The sequence below is a fragment of the Melospiza georgiana genome, chromosome 1 (genome assembly GCF_028018845.1).
Source record: "Melospiza georgiana isolate bMelGeo1 chromosome 1, bMelGeo1.pri, whole genome shotgun sequence".
Taxonomy (NCBI): Eukaryota; Metazoa; Chordata; class Aves; order Passeriformes; family Passerellidae; genus Melospiza; species Melospiza georgiana.
In genome coordinates this window covers 83,760,918-83,780,028 of record NC_080430.1, presented here as the reverse complement: position 1 = coordinate 83,780,028, position 19,111 = coordinate 83,760,918, and the positions used below count along the sequence as shown (strand labels likewise).

The window sequence follows — 19,111 nt, the reverse complement described above, 5'->3', positions numbered from 1 at the left end:
GTAACACTGCTTAATTTCTTCTTTAAGAAATATGTTCACAATCATCCCAAAGTAGATGAGGGTTTGCATGTTTTTATTCAACGCTTGATAAAGTGCAATATTGGAATGATGATACATTGACATAGAAATACTGGTAATAAGAAACTGCTGAAATTAATAAGAAAACAGCAGAACTGCAGTATAAAAATGACTAAAAATGGATAAAACCTTTCAGGAATTATAGAGGGTAACTATTTCTCTCCTGCTGAGCCAGATTCTATTACACAGATATTAAAAGCAGTATTTCAAAAAACAAGACATACATTCAAATGCAAAAAGGGGAGCAAGTACAGAGAAACAGAACGTGAATTATGAATACAGGTCCACTTTCCTGCTCTGTGAGACCCTTTTTAAAAATGACTAAAAATGGATAAAACCTTTCAGGAATTATAGAGGGTAACTATTTCTCTCCTGCTGAGCCAGATTCTATTACACAGATATTAAAAGCAGTATTTCAAAAAACAAGACATACATTCAAATGCAAAAAGGGGAGCAAGTACAGAGAAACAGAACGTGAATTATGAATACAGGTCCACTTTCCTGCTCTGTGAGACCCTTTTTATGCAATTTTGTATCACTCTGGTCATGGAAATTCTCAGCTTATGTACACAGTGAGCTCTGAAAACAAAATAATAATATATTTAATACCAGAATTCTAAATCAAGGGGGTTTTAAAGTTATTAAATTAAGAGCAATGCAAACAATGAAAAAAGTATAATCAGACCAGCCTGCCAGTCATTCCATTCACAACTCACTGCAGGGTGTATCACTTTGTGCTGGTCAATCCGTCACACACTTCATAAGAATACTAGGATATTTTGAAGACATTTTTCCAGGATATGTGTGGCTTTTTAAGCCCTAAGAAAAATGTGCAACCTTATCTGACATTATGGTATTAGACCTCTTGTCATTTAAATTGGGGACTGGGGAGTGGAATCTTCTAAGGTAGCTTAGAACTGAAACAGAAAAATATCCCAAAAAGAATCTTTTCAGTGTGTAGTTTTGTCGGCAGCAAGTGTTCCCCTGAGTTTTCTTCTTTTCAAAGCATTAAAAAATTTATTATAAGGACCAGATTTTTTACAATTTTACAGTAGTTAATAAAGTGTTCATAAAGGGGCTTTTAGAATTTTCTCTTCAGACAGAAACTACACAATAAAAAAATTAACATTATACCATTAACAGCATGAAAAGTGACAAGATCAGTTTGCATTCTGGGAATACTGTTCTATATATTCCTTAAACAACATTATAGCCTTTTACAATGAGGGGACAAGGTGCACAGATGAAGGAAGAACAGTGGATGTTACTTATCTCAACTATAGTATTGGTTTTAACACTGACTCACATAACTTCCTGCTAGACAAGTCAACAAAGTATGAGCTAGATAAGTGGACAGTGCCATGTGTTGAAAACTGGCTGAGCAGCCAGGCCCATAGGACAGTGATCAGCCATTAAGCGGCCAGAAAAGTCACGAATTTCAAACCTGATTAACACCATCATTAATGACCTGGACAATTTTGCCTTGACTTTGAAGTCTGGCTGATACACCAAAGGGTCATGTCACACTTTGACAAGGCAGGAAGAAACCTCATGGAGTTCAACTGGGGAAAATGCTAAGTCTTGAATCTGCACAGGAACAACCCCATGCAACCATACTTTGAGGGCAACCACCTCATGCTCTGCAGAGAAGGATCTTGGGGTTCTGGAGGACAGAAAGATGAATGTAAGCCAGCAATGGGGAAAAGAAGGAGCTTGGCTTACATTGGGGAGAGTTTTTCCAGTCAGTCAAGGAAGGATCCTTCCCCTTCACTCAGCACAGGTAGAGAGCCCATCTGGGGCTCTGAACCAAGTTTCTGCATCCTTCAGCTGACAAGTCCTGTTTATTAACTGAGGTAGTGGAGGGGATGGGGAACAATTTAAAATTAATCAAAAGATTACATTGCAGAACTTGTTGAAGCAAAAATTCTTCAGAAAATAAGTGTATATACAGCACCAAGTCCTAGCCTTACCACAGATTACATCAAATTCGACAGGAGAAGGCAATAAATAGAAAAGCATTGTAATCTTTCAGAGCAAGTGGCACAAAACTGAAAAGTCCAAATTGTCTCATTAAACTGTGGTTTTATTGCTTGCTGCTTCTGTTTGCAGTTTGGGCCACTTTCAGATTGCTCCACATCCAACTCCAGAGACAGAAACCAGATTGTGCCACCCAACAAAATCCAACATTAAGCTGCTTTTCTCAGCTTACTGCTCCCAAGATAAATATATATAGTCAAACCAGGATGCAATGGCCAATGCCCTTGGCATGGTAGCAGCAAAAGTCTAGTTGCCAAAATAAAATCTTAGCCCCAACTTAATTAAAGCCCATCTACAGAAATACTTGTAAAATCTGCAAAGAGAATGATCAGTCATAGCATCATCAATAAACTAATGAATAGCTTTCCCAAGACAGACAGAACATCTGTAAGTCAAATTCTGATCCAACCTTTATGAAAGGTTCATCGTTAAATGTTTTAAACTAAGTTGTTCTCAGAAAACCTATGACTGACTTAGAGCCCTATGAACAACTAGAAGCAAAAATTCTGCTTACAGCTTACCAAGAAGCTCATTTTCAGTTGTTCAGAAGTCATACTCCAGTAACAAACTGCTGCACACTTTGGCTAGAAAAGGGCATTTAACTACTTGATCCCAGTACAATTTCAAAAAGTAGCTGTCCTAGTCAAAGGTGAAAAGTTCCACAAGTAACAGCAAGTACTGCAAAAACTTCAGTAAAAGTCATCATAGTGATTTTGTGGACAACATAACCATTAACTTCTAAGATCATGGAAGACAAAAGATACCAAATGACATCTCAACAAAATACTTTTCTCTCATTTTAAGCCCTTCTGCTTTGTTCAGTATCAGTAAAATTATAGAGAAATTAGTACTGCTCTGTGATGATTTACTTATTCCATAATGCAAACACAGCTGAAAACCATTGCCTAATTAATTTATATAATTCTGATATAAACCAAAATGATTCAATGATTTATAATTACACTTTTAAAACTTTTTGGTTGAATTGAAATAGCCTCATAAATACACAAAAATTAATTCTGTCTGAAGTCATGTTAACATGAAAGTCACCTGCCCTGACTAGCGCAGGAGGAAAAAATCTGCCTTTGCAAAAGCTTGTAATGAGACTTTGGTTGGCCTGATTCTGCTTGAAAACTGCAACACTCTCCAAGCCAAGTTCAATTAATTTGCCTTAAAAGTGAAGCTCTATTAAAGCACATAGTTTAATAATAATTCCCTAGTCTAGCCTGTAGCTAAGTAATACAGCCCTAAGTAAAAGAGAAGAAGCTGTGACACCTGATAAATTATATTACTTGACTGATTTATGACTTATGTCCTCCAGTTCCGACCTAACAAAGAAAATTCAATTATCCAAGCAGTCTAGGTTCATGACTTTAGGAAAAGATGATCTGAAGCCAAAATTCAGGTATCCTGAATAATTTCTAAGTGACACCATGAAACACTGCTTAAAGCGCAGAGGAAACAAGGATAAGCAAAGATTGTTTCAGGGTTGTAACTTTCTGAAGATAGTCTGCAAGTTATTTGACAATATTATTGAAGTATAAAACTTACATAACTTCAGGCCTAAATACCTGTAACTTATAAAAAACTTTATAAACCTCCAAAACATAGTAAAATTGAAATAGTAAAACGTAATGGCAAACATTAATGCAATGCAAAGATGACATCTTTTAAAAACCCAAAGAGTATTTAGATGGAAGATGTCATGTTAGCATGAAAACTTTATTTCTTTTACATAGTTTTTCTGTGTTTAATTATTTAACCCCAAAGTTCCACTGAGTTTTGTCAATCAAACTTGAATTTGTTATCAAATTCAGTTCTAACTTCCAGAATTCATTTCGTTCTTACTCAGAATACCACAGCTTAGCTTCAGTACGACAGTATAAGAGATAACATCTTCAAACTTACTCCTTCTGAGTACAGGACACTCCTGATTATCAGCACATGTTCTATTCTGTAAAAATTTTTGAATGCACTATAGATTTCCTGTGGGTAACACAAGGAAAAGTTTAATCAAACTTTTCACAAGAGATCATAGCCACTAGGAGAGTAATTCAGACAAAATCACATCCTGCCTTCACAAATAACTATTGTTATGAGGTTTGAGACAGAGGAAGCAGCAATAACTAGGAATCTAGGTGCAGATTTCCAGGTGTCTAGGAAAAAAAAAAAAAACAAGGCAAAAAAAAAGACTCTTTAAGAGCAAAATGAATGAAAATAGAAGTATTTCCTTTGTTAATTGCCTTCAGAAGGTATTTTGGAGGTCAACCTGGTCTCACTCTGGCCATGTCAAAGTCAAGTGTCTTGTCTAAGCCCACCATTGCTGTCTGCCTTGTACACCATGGAAAGAAGGCAGGATCTATCTCCAGAGGGTGAACTGCACCCATTATTTCGGATCATTATCTTCAATGGGTCCCTCATTCCTCAGGGGGCTGAAGTTCTCTTTGTAGACTACTATAGAGCCTAGAATTTGGATAAATTCAACTCGGAAATATCAGGCAACCTCATACCTTGTGAAATATTTATCCCTGGGTTAAAAGATTATGTTTTCAATAAAATTATTGCTATTTATATATCAGATAATCTTACAGAGAGCCAGCATGTCTAATGTAGATATCTAATATGTTTCAAAAGCACATATTAAAGCCCAGGCTAAGGTAATTTCTATACCCTGAATGCTCGATTGTACAGACTGCATTAAGATGTACAACAATGTACACAATCTCTTACAGTTTATTTGAAATAGCTGTCTCTTTCCTATCTGAGCACTACATGAAAACCCAGAGGCAGGGAACAAGATTTATTTTTCTTTCCTCCTAATCAAACTTCAGATCAGCAAAGCATGAATACAGTCTGAAAATGCTACTGCTTACTTAGATTGAGATGGAAATCTTACCACACTCAGGGGGAGTCTAGTGGGCTTCTGGCAAGAAGTTCTATCTCTAAGCTCAGACTGCAAAGAAAGTTTGCTTTGCTAGCATCTGACAGTGAAACATGATTCTGTTTAACACGGTGTGACTATAGTTGCACAGTAGGAGATTATAGGCAATGAGAAAATTTATAACAAATGGCTCCTATCTGCAAGGAACAGAGAACTGATCTCTGCAGAACACATCTTTGGTAATGAGGTATGCCAGGCACTCTGTATCAGAATTAATCTTTCTGTAAAAGCCAGAAAATTGCTACAATTCAACATGGAGATAATGAAAATAATGTTTCACAGCATCCAGGCTCTGGTCAGGTGGAAGTAAGTTATGATGTTTTCTTGCTATCTAGGTGAATGCACCTATGAAGGTGTCTGCCATAATTCAAGGTTTCCCATTCTCATGACTTCCCTCTGCCCCAAAAGCTACAGCTACTCTACACGACTCTTATTCATGTATTTTCTTCCTGTGAAATCAAGGAGCAGTGTTGAAATGAGAGCAGAATGGTGTTGGGTTGGCCCACATGTAAACCTGGGAGCAAGCAAGGCTCCTGAATTCTTTCAGCTCCTGAATGCTGCTGTTTAGATGCAGTCAGCAAATTTCATCTCATCAGCAAATCAAAATGGTACCCCCTCATCCCTCCTTCAATAAATGTTCCACTCCATACTGTTCTGACATCCATAATCAGAAAAATATTAAGCAAACAGTCTCAAAATAAAATGTGCTATTGTCACCAGAAGTGTATTGGTTAATGCAGCCACTTGGAACACTGATCGAGTTTCACCTTTCATTGCAGAATAATTAAAGACTCACTGGCGAAAATGAATCAAAGAATGAGTGCAAATTAATGACAAAGCCATAAGGGCACTCACTAGAAAGAACAGACAGATGTATAATAGTTTCTGCCCTGTCAAGTACTCAATAAAAAGTACTTAAATATTCAGTAGTTTTGGAATTAGTCAGCAAAAATCCTTCACCCAGATGAACATTTCTATAACTATGCAACAGGGTTGAGGTCATGCACATACACTTCTCCAGTGATGAATTATTTCCAAATGAATCAAAGCAGCAGCTTCAGCAAGATGCCAAAAAAAAAAAAAAAAAAAAAAAAAAAAAAAAAAAAAAAAAACTACAATGCTAGGAAATTCAGGAGTATTATGTTCAGAAGTAAAAAAAAAAAAACATCTTCATGCCAATCAGGCAAAAAATGCACCTGAACCACCATCCCCGCCCCCATTACTTGCACACTGAAATACTGCTTTATTTAGCAAATTATAGGCTTTGTTACTTCTGCCCATATTCTGCAGGAGTCAGACTATGCATCCAGCTCCAGGAGAGGTCTTATGATTATGACTTCAGAGCTGAGAGAGGTGTCTCCATGTCAAGTTTGAAGTTCTTGCAGCAATGTGATCTATAAAAAACTGGCTCTTCTCTGGTTTGCCCTACTGACCTCCTCTCTTGTCATGCATTGGCTTTTTTATACTCCTCTCTTACATGCTGCCATTTCAGCTGTCAGACCAGATTATACCTAGATTCTTCTGTAGCTTTACTTCTACTTGTGATAACTTTCCCAAGTCTGCACTGCCTGGTAAGAAAAATATTCTCTTTCTCATTTAATCTCATGAAATTTTAAAAATGTATCATCCATATCTAAGTGCTGGAAGACAGCAAAAAGCAGCAGCACCACCTTGAAGTCTCATTAAGGACAACAGACAGGTCATACACCAACTCTAGCAGAGCAAAATCTTTGCCCAGTAAAGTCTGAAATTTAGTTTGGATGAAAACAGAATAGAAGAAACACTTGTGACAAGAGCTGCTCCATGCCAAAATCTGCCTTGCTATTCAGACCTAAGTGAAACCCCAACATTTGACATTGTAGATTATATGAAATGGGAATGACATAGAACACAAAACTAAGTCTTATCTGGAGTACCACTGGTTTTGTTTTATGATTTCACACACTTCACTATTATACATTTATTCAAAAAATTGCTAACATCCTTCCCCCTCCAAAGAGACACAGATGCCAAGTGAAACAATAAAGGTTTTGTATGGGATGAAGGGTGGGGGGGAGGTGATGGGGGAGAGAATGGAAGTTTCTAGCATATTATCACTGAAGCCAACTCTGCAGCCTCCCCCGCTACCAAAACCTTGACATGTAAACTTAGTACAGGCAGGAGCTTAAAACTGACTTGCACAATAGTTGGTCTGTTTGAAGAATACTGAGAATTAGAAAGTTCAGGGACTCAGAAACTGTTCTCTCTTTGTGGCCTTAGATAAGCCAAATGCCTTCAGTTATCCTTTTTTTTTTTTCAGCTAACCTGGGTCTTGTGAAGATACAAAAGACTATGTAAGTGGAAAACAGGCCTATAAATATTAAAATATAAAAATAAAATCACAATATTTTTAAATTATATGACTAAAATATAATAGCTTAAAAGATACACCGATATACAATTAAAACTAGTTAATCAGTGGAATGCATTAATAAAATTAGAATGATTTCTCCTAGTTTTAATTTTTTACACTTACACAAAACTAGGTATTACTGATAGGAAAGTAAGAAAATTCTGAAACAAAGTAATTCCAATTTAAAGTCATCTAAATTTGAAAATATTTGGAAGGAGTTGGTTTTTAATACCAGAAATGAACAGAACTTTCAATTACCAGCAAAAGCACAACATAAACTTTTATAAGACAAATTATCTAGTTCATAAAGTCCTTATTTATTTAAACACCTGTATGAATCTTACAGGTGTTACGTTCAAACTACTGAGCAGAAGTTCTTCTTAGAATATTCCATACTTTGGAAATTTGTTAATGTTGCACAAATTCACCCCTAGTAAATGCTCACGGGAATATAAGGGGTAATAGAATCTTACAAGATCAGGATTACTGAGAAGACTATTAAATTAACCTGACAAATCTCATAACTGGTGATGAAAGACACTTGCTTAGGCTGAATGATGACTACATCCAGGCTACATCCAGAAGAAATACAGGCTACTCTCCCTACTGGGACCACTGGGCCCTCCTTTTCATTATCAGTTCTGTCACACACAACACCAGCAAGCAGGAACCTCCGCTCTGAGCCGAAAATGGAACTGCAGGCATGTCCTAGCAGGGGGCAGGGTGAGCCCGCCTGGCTCTGCTCACCGTCTGTGGAGCAGCCGCTGGTGCCGTCGCTGGAGCAGTAGCGCATCTCGATGCGCTGCCGCCCCACCTCCAGCAGGTTGGGGTCGGGCAGGCGCGCCTTGCAGGTGTATCGGAAACGCTGCTCGTAGTGACCGCCGTTGTCTGAGATGTTCACTGGCGTCCAGGGCGTCCAGGGAGTTGTCTTTTTTAACTCTGGGCAGGCGTTGGTGTTGCAAGGCTGATATTCCTGAAAGAAAAAGGTCATCATGAACACGGTCATCAAATACGACCTTAAAAACACCCAAGAAATGCTCAGACAAAAAGATAACCCTTTTAAAAACATTCTCAGATATTTTTTCAACATTTCTAATAGCATTGATCATCAATGAACTTTTAATAGCAGTCTCAAGCTGAAAGTGTTGTTTCCAGCTTCTATGCAAGCGCAGTACCACACTGCTAAAAGCAATAATATATCAGTACAAATTAGATCTATCAAATCCATAAAAACAGTAAATCAAACACTCTAAGTACCATAATCAAGCATATCCTTTATAAATTAATAGCCCCAAGTAAGGTGAAGCTAAATATGCCAAAGCTTTTAATTAAGAAGAATTCGAATAAACTGCAAGTACATGTCACAAACCAGCAAATAATTCCTTGGTAACATCTAGTGGCATATGAAAAAGCAAACCACTGCCCCATTTTGTATACTGCTTACATACTTCAAAAGGGACAACAGATAAAATTTGTTTTATATTACAGATTCCGGCTCACTGAGGTGCATGTTACTCATAGCTCCAGAATTGCTAAACCTATCTTCAGAAGCAAATTCCCTGTGGAATGATACGCACTAAACGGAACAGATGACATTTAAGAAAAAAATGCAGAAATGCCAGTATTCTCACAAATGCAGACTTGTCAGTATTCTCAAGCCCCACACTCTACATCTTCTCATAAGTATCATCATGGTCTGTAGGTCCTGCCTATTCATTTTCCAGAACAAAATAGACTTCATCTGATGCAAATTCTCTGTAAAATTTTTGGATGAAATTAAATAAGCATTGAAAATCAGAATGAATTCACACTGACAAATTATTAAAGATGAAAAAAAATAGGCATCAGTGGCAAAACTTTTAAATTTTCTCTCTACCTCTTGCATTTAAGAAAGAGAGCTCCTTCTGAAAAGCAGCCTACTAAAATTTGTAATTTCACTAAATACTAAAAATTAAGGAAACAATAGAAATAATGGGTTTATCATATATTACAACATCCTTCTTCCACAATCTATACCCCAGTTGATACCACCATGTTCCAACAAGCAATAGATTACCTAATCCTCTCTTTCCCATGGCAATAATGTCTTTTTTATCTCGTATTTCCCTCTGTCCACTACCTCTTCTCACAGATAGTGTAACTTACCCAAATTAGACCAATCACTTTCAACCCATATTTCAATTTAAAGCCTGTGTTGCTATTCAAATCTAAAAGAATCTTATTGTCTGAGAGCTTTTCTAATTTTTCCATCTGGAGCTGGAAAAAAAAAAATCCTCAGAAATCCCTGTCCCACTAACACAGTGATACACCAGAAAACCCTGAACCATTATGTTCAGGATTCTCAAGTTCTGAGACCACAGGGATTTGTGATAACCTTGTGTTTCCACAGTTTTGTGTTACTTCATATATAAAGAGCTCAGACCAAAGGCTTCAGCTGGACTACTCTTGTTCCCTCCTGAGGGCTGTGCAAAGTCCTCCCTACCTTAAAACCTTTTAATCACTTATATGGCGTGTCAAGTCATACTCACAAGTCATACTCAGGCATTCCATTCCCATTCAGGGAAGATGATCAACCTTTCTGGGATCTGAGCATCAGCCTGTCTGGTTTCTGGTTCAGAAGACAGCAAAGAACAACCAAATTATTTGCTCCCAGGTTCAACAGAGAAAGTAATTTCTCCATGCCTCTTCAGGACTTAACTCTTTAAATCAGGTATGTCTTAGACTTAGGACAGAACATGTATGACAGTCCTCCTTGCAGTACATGAACTGTAATTAAAGAAATAATTAAATCCGCCTTTCCCCGTCTTTTATTTTCTTTTTTTTTTATGATGTCTAAGATGTCTAGCAGTGATGAGTCTATCACTTCCCCGGATCAGCTGTTCTGCTATTTAGTCATCTGCAAAGCTAACAAATTTCAAGTTAATATGAGGCTGAATTTTCCCCTTAATTTAATTTTCCAGTCACTGAATTTTGCTATGCCTTTATCAATGATGCTGAGAGTGTTTCTTGTCCCAAAATACCCATATATAATGATAAACTAACCTCAGCTTGTTAAACCTACACAGGATTTACAACCTGATTTCCAGGTCCTGTGCACCCCAATGTCTTCTATTTTTCCTATTCCCTCATTTTCCTTAAGACTGGATACCAAAAATGGACTTGGCATTCTAGAAGCCATCTTATCAATGCAGCATGGAAAAGCAATCATCACCCCATTCTCCTGACAGTCTGACTTTAATATGCACATTATTGCATTAGTGCTTTTTCCTTCCACAAGACTGTACAAAGAGTCGAAGTAGACTCAATTATCTTTGATAACCTGTCCTTTTCTAAATCACAGCTTAACAACTACCTATAGATTTATATCCCACACAAGAGGCTGGTACTATTTGTCAATATTAAAATATGTTTTATTAGCTTCTGCAATTATCTAACATATTATTTACTACCTCACCAATCTCTGTCCTGCTCAAGCTTTACTGAAAATGTCTTAAATCACTGTCTAGACTGTTGATAAAAATGTTAAGTGCTATTGACCCAAGAACTGATTTCAGGCAGACTTTACTAGACACAGTAATTTATATCTGCCCATTGACACCACATTTTTCAATTTGTCAATGAATCAGCTTTTAATCCATTTAACATTTGTCATATATTTCAGTTTTCTGAATCAAATTATTTTCTGTTGCAAAGGTAAATGTCTTGGAAGAGGAGATGTGCTGTATTACTTTCAAACATCTTGCATCCCAAACTCTTCTTTATTAGTAAGTAAGCAGGAAAAAATCAACCAGTTTAGTAGTTACTACCCTGTTTATTTCAATATAGCCACAATAGTCTAAAAATCTCAGTTCTTAATTTGCTATTGATTTTTGTACGGATATTTTTCAGTCAAAACCAAAAGCTGCTAGAAATAGGAGGGCTTTCTCTATTAGGCATGGCATAGAAAGGTAAGGGTCATGTAAAGCAGAATATGTGAGGTATGTAATGGACCCTTTGTCAAATAAATATAGCTAGTAGAGGAAGGAGTTAATTTAGTGGCAATGTATTGAATGTTGCTTTGCTAACACACTTCTGAGATGAACACGTCAGCTCCCTCGCTCCTAGAAAGACAGACTGCCAGTGCTCAGTATGCTTCAGGATGAGTAGCCCCTTCATACACCCTGACAGGGAGCATATGTTCCTATGCTGTTACCAGCATAGAAAGAAAGATGTTCCTGAAGAGTGTCTGTGAAGACTACTTATTAGTTTTTCCTTTCCTCTTGCTTGCTGCACAGCTCATATGAAAGTTTGAGTGCTGTCATGCGTATCTATTCAACCACTGGATAATAACCACGAAAGGCTCAGAAAGCTGGGCACACAAAAGTACATGTACTTTAAGTGGAGAATGTTTGCAGCAGTAAATAATCTCTCCAAGAGAAAATTCAGAGGACTATTGCCAGAATGGATGACTCCTTGGAGTTCTGGCACTAATAATGTCCTGGCAGAGCCCCCTGGCTTCTCTCACAGACAGCGAGTGCTGCACTGCTCTGCTGACTACCACGTCTGCCACAGAGCAATCAAAAACCATGTGGTGCTCGCTGAGAGCATCGATGTGATCTGATGCTGAGAACTCTGGTAAAAACAGAACAATGAACTTGCTCTGAATTCCCTCAGATGTGCAAGTGAGGAAAGGGGGAGAGAAAAGTAATAGTTCAGATTATACATGGATATATTAATTGCTGCTAGCATGAAGATATAGTCTAACAGGAAAGGTTTGAGAGGGAAGAGAGAGGGAATATGGAAACTGATACCTCTGCTTGGTTTATCCTCCTCTTATCACCTTGTCCAATGCTTGAACGATTTACCTAAGAAGGATTTCAAGAATATGGCCCTCTCCAAAGCAATTTTACCAGCTAGAATCATGGGCACATTAATCAAGTAACCACATGTAAGTCTCAGATGAAAAAAAGTCTCAGATGAAACACTGAGGTCTCATCTCAGTAGTAAGACAGAGCTAGAAAAGGAGTGAGGAACTCTGCTTCAGTAGTGCTGCTGAGAGGAACTGAGACAGCAGCTGCTAAACTCCACCTCTGACATTCCACATGGACTGAAGGGAGAGATGGGGTCAATCTCTCCTGGGGGATTCTCTAGGTACTCAGAGAAATACTTCAGGGGCTCAAGTGATGGATTATGCACATTAGTCCTTAGGGTACACTTGTGGACTCAGAGCAATTATTGAGACCATTTACAGACTCCAAAAATATCATTGCAATAGTTGAAGCTTAACCACATTCTCAAAGTTCTCTTTGCAAGTTGTTCTAAAACTTGTGGTCTAATTCACCATATTGTGGCTTGTAGTTTAGATTGGATTTAGCCAGTGAAGACAGTTGAATTTAGGCCTGGCTATACCTGGTAAAGATGCAGTAAGAGTTGCAAGACTAAATTTTAGGGCACAACTCAATATTGCAGGTTTTTGGAGATCACTGGAAATTTTACAAAAAATATGCAAATAAATACATACCTCACAAAATACACGTCTGTGAAAATGATTGTCATGGTTTGACAGTATATTTAAATAAAAAATGATCATGAAGAATACTGGTGGTAATATGAGAAAAGGCATCATAAATTAATATGATTATTTGAAATCATAATATACTTGGAATAATAGATAACGATTATGCTATTAAGCAGCTCCTTGCTTCTGTCCTTAAATGTATTCCCTACTATTTTTGCTAAATGGAAAAAGACTATTAGTATCATGTTTTCTACCAAGATTTATGTAGAATTATTTGGTTATATTATTTTAGAAAAGGACAAGTAAAATGCAATTTCAAAAATAGAGGAGACTATTGTTAACTGTTTTCTCCTGGAGGACAAAAAATTGACTACTTATTTTTTAGCCTCTGCATAGCTACTTCAGTCAAATTCCTAAACATTTTGAGAATCTCTGAGACTTTTACTCCTAGTTTAAGGTTGATTTTAATTAACCAAAAAGCATAATACTCTGATATCTCCTTAAAAAACTAGGCAAAAATATTATCTACATTTGAAGTACTCTTTTTTTCATTATAACCACAATTCAGACAGAGAGTTCTATTCCTATTTATATGTCTATATTATGGAGGGATTTCTTCTAACAAGCTCTTATTTCTTTGATGCATACAGTATGTCTGTGTGGAATGCACTTCAGTAGCTCCCATCTCTGTTTTTCTTTCTCACCTGTTAGTGTGACAGACAAAGCAGCTAAATCAACACTGACAGTGTATTTAAATATTTTCAGTCCAAGAGGTATCTTTTATGATTTTATTTCAATATATTGTATTAGTTCTGAAATATTTTTTGAATCACCAAACAATCCATTGGTTAAAAAATACTTAGAAATTTTTGCTTTTTTGTTCCAGCACGCTAAAATTCAATTTGACTAGCCCAAAATAATTCTTCAGGTCTTAAGACACTGGTAGAAAAGAGTGTTGCTGATCCATAAATCGAATGGTGTTGAACATCTGTCACCTGAGACAAGACAGGGCTGCAAGATATGAGAACCTCAGTCTCTCAGCCATTTCTCAGTCCCTGAATTTGCCACAGCAATACATAGTTAAAAGAAAGGATAGCTCTCACATGCAGGCAAAACAAAGGCCAAACCGAATGCAACAGGGCTACAAAACTCCAGAGAAAAACAGTGTAGAGGGGGCCTTGTTTACATATCAAAATATAAGTTCCCTGATAAACTAATACACCCTCTGTCTCCCCAGGAACCAAAAGACAGATAAAATTTATCATCTCGTGGTTAAAAAACACAAAAAATCACTAACTGAACTTTAAAAGAGAAATGGTTCATTTATTTTTACTGCAGAAGTGTAAAGTCTTGTCTATTTAAAGAGGCATTTTTAAACTAAAACAAACAAAAGACAAGTCCCTGATCATACTTCTATTTATTCCACAGTTCAATAAGCCAGGTTCTTCAACCAAATACCAGTAGATATACCTTAGCTGAATGTAATTGTGCTGCTACAATACTACTCTAAAAGCATGACATGTAAGAACACTCAAACTCCATTAATTTCAATCCATTAAACAAAACATCTTCTACCCTGTAAATTTCACTGCTACACTTGGAAAACAAACCCTAAATGAATTTCTGAGATCCTCACTGTATTTTAACCCCACTTAGGCATCCTAGTTTGTAGGCAGTGTTTTAGCTTCAGTTGACATCCATAGGAGGTATTCTCCTGATTCCAATGGAACCAGGATTGCAGAGACAATTGCTCACCGCAGATGCAATCCTGCAGCAACGTGGAGTAAGGCTAGGACACTGTCTAGAATGAATTTTAAAAATATTTTGATGGATAGAGGGAGGAAAACAAGTTTCTTCTGAAACAAAAAGATGTGTGTTTTGGCTGCAAATACTGACTGCACACAACTTTTTGTTTCAATTTTGTGTATTTTAAAGAAAAGAATTGGAAAAATCCCCATTGGTGTAAAGGGCAATTTAAAAGAAATTAAAGGCTGAATTTGGATCCCTTCTCCCTGGAGGAGGGATCTAGGCCCTGTGGGCAGGTCAGGGGATTAGGACAGTTCAGGACTCAAATCCTTCCCATATTCAATATCACTACCTCTTCATAAACCCATCAGTCTTTGAACTGAACAAAGCCACCACTTTCCTTTTTCTACCAGACATTTGTGTAGCTCCCCACTCAAAAGCTACATTTTATGTCAAACTCATCAAACTTTTCTGAAGGAAATTGCTACTACTGAAAATTACTGTTTTGCAGGTAAGTTGCTGCTTAGGAGATTGGTGTCCAGGGGTCATTTACTCCAGTTCAGGAATCTTACTGTAAGTTCCACCTTGTCTGTGGTTTTGTATGCAGTGTTACAATCTGGCATATAATAAACATGTCTCTAGTTCTAGCAGCCCCACTGTGAGGTGGGAACCACCAAAAGTGGGGGATGAGAAGCTGGGGATGTCACCACTTGAACCCAGAAAAATTTCAGAAAGACAAAAGGGCCTGTCAGAGGACTAAGGATTCAATTATTTTTGTCCTGAGTGTTGCCAATTAGACTGGTGGAAAGAAAAGAAGTATTAGATATTACTGACTGGATGAAAGCAGAACACACAGGACCATAAATAATCAAGGCTGTAGGATTTACCAAAACTGACTGAAAAGTGATTTCTATATTGTCACATAGTGAAGGCCTCAACTGCAGTAGGAAATCTGGGACCAAAATCTGAGCAGCATAATGAGAAGTAGATGGTGAAATATAAATATCCTTAAAGGTAAGTGATGTGTTACTTGTAAGTGAATCAAAATTGATCTTTTCAGCTTTTAAAATCAGCTTTTAAAATCAGCACATAAATAGTAGCCTTGAAATATATCATTATAAATTTAATTATAAAGAGAGAGAATTCAATTTTACCTTTAAAATTAGGAACGTGCTGTTTGAAAGACCAGGAAAAGAGATGTAGCTTCCCTGATCACTCAGTACTTCAGAAGTGGAGAAAAAGAGGTTGTTCAAAATTCCATTTTGGGAGGTATGATCAATGCATGGGAAAAAAGTGACTTCCTGCAGCTCAAGGAGTTACTGCTCAGCTGGGCCATGCTAACAATCTGTGCATGTGGCTTCATTCATTATAAATGCAAACTCAAAGGAAGGAGGATTAATTCAGATGGAAAATGGATTATTTCTTTTGCTATAATAACTCAATTGTTTGCCATTAGTTTCAAAATACTCTTACTGAGAAGCTTAACATTTTTAATGTAGGCGCTATAATTCCTGACAAAAATCTTTTAAATTGCTGAAACAGTTATTATTAACTAAAAATATATTTTTTAAACTGCTGGAAATCATGGCTATCCAAGTATTTATTAACTGAGAGTAAGACTTTTAGGAGCTAATCCAATAGTCAAAAAGACATAAAAAGGCTATCAACTCATCAATTTTAGAGAGTGCTGCTTCATAATCACTGCAAATCTGTTATCACTAATAAATTACCTTTATTTCATGTTTTCCTTCATGCAGGTTTCTAGAAAGACAAAGAGAGCTATGTTCTTGCTGTAAAAGGAGATCCCTAACAACACATTTTTGAACACCAAAAGTGGAAGAAAATTTGGAATTTCAGTTTCCACAGACAACATCAGAGTTACTTGGCTACTTTGTGACCCATAAAAAGTTTGATTCTTAGGTACCTGATGCTTAGATTCACGCAATGCTATCTTCAATATTTGTCACTGTGGCTCCGTTCTTTAACAAGGCAGTTTCAAATTAGGCACAGCCGTAAGATAGTTCTTGAAATGTATATACTGAGGACACATTTACTTCCATAATATTTAAACCTGAAAAATCAACTGTGTGAAAAGCCTGCTGCCAAGTAATGCAGAAAATTAGAACAGTCATTATTATTTTATATCTATCCAGAGATCACTCTTTCAGATACTTATTAATTTATCCTCAATCATTCATTATATAATCAGTGCAGCCTTATATTTAAAGTAATGCTTTTACCAGCCTACAGTTCATCATTGATCTTACTTTCTACAATGAGACAATCTTTTAGGTTCAGCTGAATGATCACAATTTAGGATCAAAATCTGAAGGAAAAAATGCAGCTATTAATCACTGGTACATCAAAACTGTCCTGATAGTATGAAAGTATTAGCTGCTTATACAATCATTTAGACAATAAGCATTCAATTACAGCTCTTTTACTTGTTTTTTTTGGGGTTTTCCCACATTAAAGATTAATAAATTGTGTTTTATAAAAAACTGGAAGCAAAATTTCAGAAAACTAATTTTGGGAAGAGCTGAAGCCTGGTTTTGCTCTGAAAAGCTGATTATTGTAGTATTCTTACTGTATTTTTCACGTAAAGGACAACTTAAATGATAAATCAATCACTGGAGGGAAAAATTCAATAATGTCACTCCTGAGACAGCACTTAAAATGTTAGAGCAGTTCCTAAATAACAAATGTGTAAGTGATGGAAATGGTAGAAAGTGAACAGATGAGGAGCCATGAACGTCAATTCAGAGTTGCCAGTCCAAAGCTAGGAGCTGCAGTAAAAAGCAGAACTGCTTGCAGAAATGTGTTCAACTGTGGAAGTATTTAAACCCATTGGAAATTTATTTAGACACACAAAGACACGGATTCAGAGATTTTGATCATTGCACTTTCTGATGAGGTAGCAGAAAGGCAGTGATCTGCACTTCTGAATATGAAGTCACTTAGTAAGGGATCCGAGTATGGATTTGGAAGCCCAGTGGATATTGCCAAATATTCAGCCGCCAGATCCATCCAGCCCCAGACGGTTTTTATCTCATCTTCAAAACTGACAAATACCAGAAAGTTCCATCTACTCAGAGGAAATTCAAAGATGGAAAGTTAATGTGCATATAAAAATCCATATCTTCACAGCTCAAAGGCTATTCCTCTGTGTATGAGTGAAAGGAGAGAAACAAACATATCTCCCATTCTCCAAATTCATTTAAAGCAATGTTGAGAGACACCACCTATGGCAAATAGATATACAAGGTAGGTTAAAAAAAATCCACTGTGCTATCAACATCTTTTTCAGGCCTTGACCAAGGCCTGTGGAAGCAAACTGAACCAAAAAAATGCACTTAAGCCCAATTTAATACGTTATCATAGCACAAACATCTGCCTTTCCCCCGGGCAGAAGTTACAGCTGAGCTGACAGATGTGACTGTGTGCCCACACCTCAGTCACTGCTGCTACAGTCAAGAAGATAAACACAAAATCATCTTCAGTTATAGCTTGTGATCACTTGGACAAGGAAGCACTGCAACCAAAAAGCCAACATATTTGTTTCTGCCAACTCTGCTATGGGAAAACATGATCTTTAGTAAAGGGGGACACCTGAGCTACTTAAATTGCTGTAGCAAGCATCAGTTTAACTCGTGTGTTAGAGCCCCTGGATATATGGGGAAAAAAATACCACAAAAAGTAAAAGGACAATCAAAAGAGTAGTTTAAAATTTTACAAGTTGCTGCTTGAAAAGCAGAAACAAAGAAACAGATATTTGAAAACTATGCCTCTAGTTGTGTTAATAAATATAAATTCAAATTACCTACAAACTTTCACGTTTGTGCTTAACATGCTGAGTAAGTGAAACTGCACAGACAATTATAAATATACAACTGTCTGTCATTTTCTCATGAGTGGGTATTAATTTCTTTTAATTAAATCATGTACATTTAACACAGAATTCAATTTCCCAAATGTATGGCTCCATTTCAAATGCTGTGGGTTATCTCACCTAGCTTCCAAATTTTTCTGAAGGCATATGGGTCTCTCACATGGTCTCTGATGTATCTCCACTACAACTTACACCCAGAAGTTCACACCCCCTATAGCTTCCCAGAAGCAACACATGGCTCTGTTTAGGCAAATCTGCATCCTGCCTTTACATCCACCAATGGTGCCTGTCATTTGTCAGAATCACATCAGAACTGAACCTCCTGTTTCACATTTTCAATTTAATTTGTGCCAATCGAAAAACCTCCCTATAAATCAATTTCTCTCATACAACGCTCTCTATTTTTAGACATTTTAATGGTCTTTGTTTTATATAAAGTTTATTTACAAAGCTTTTAATTTGTCTACATTTTTTTTAAGTTCCGTGTCTGCAAAGAAAACACTTTTTGATCTTCAGCCAATTCCTGGTAAG

General features: G+C 36.8%; 1 protein-coding gene across 4 annotated transcripts in view; it reads right to left on the bottom strand.

The window, feature by feature from the left end:
• SEMA5A (semaphorin 5A) overlaps positions 1-19,111 on the bottom strand; it is a 314,285-nt gene that overhangs the window by 26,789 nt on the left and 268,385 nt on the right. For all 4 annotated transcript variants that reach the window (XM_058024733.1, XM_058024748.1, XM_058024741.1 and 1 more), the window contains one exon: positions 8,196-8,421. In XM_058024733.1, coding sequence (XP_057880716.1) covers positions 8,196-8,421 — 226 coding nt within the window. The remainder of the gene's footprint in view (positions 1-8,195; positions 8,422-19,111) is intronic.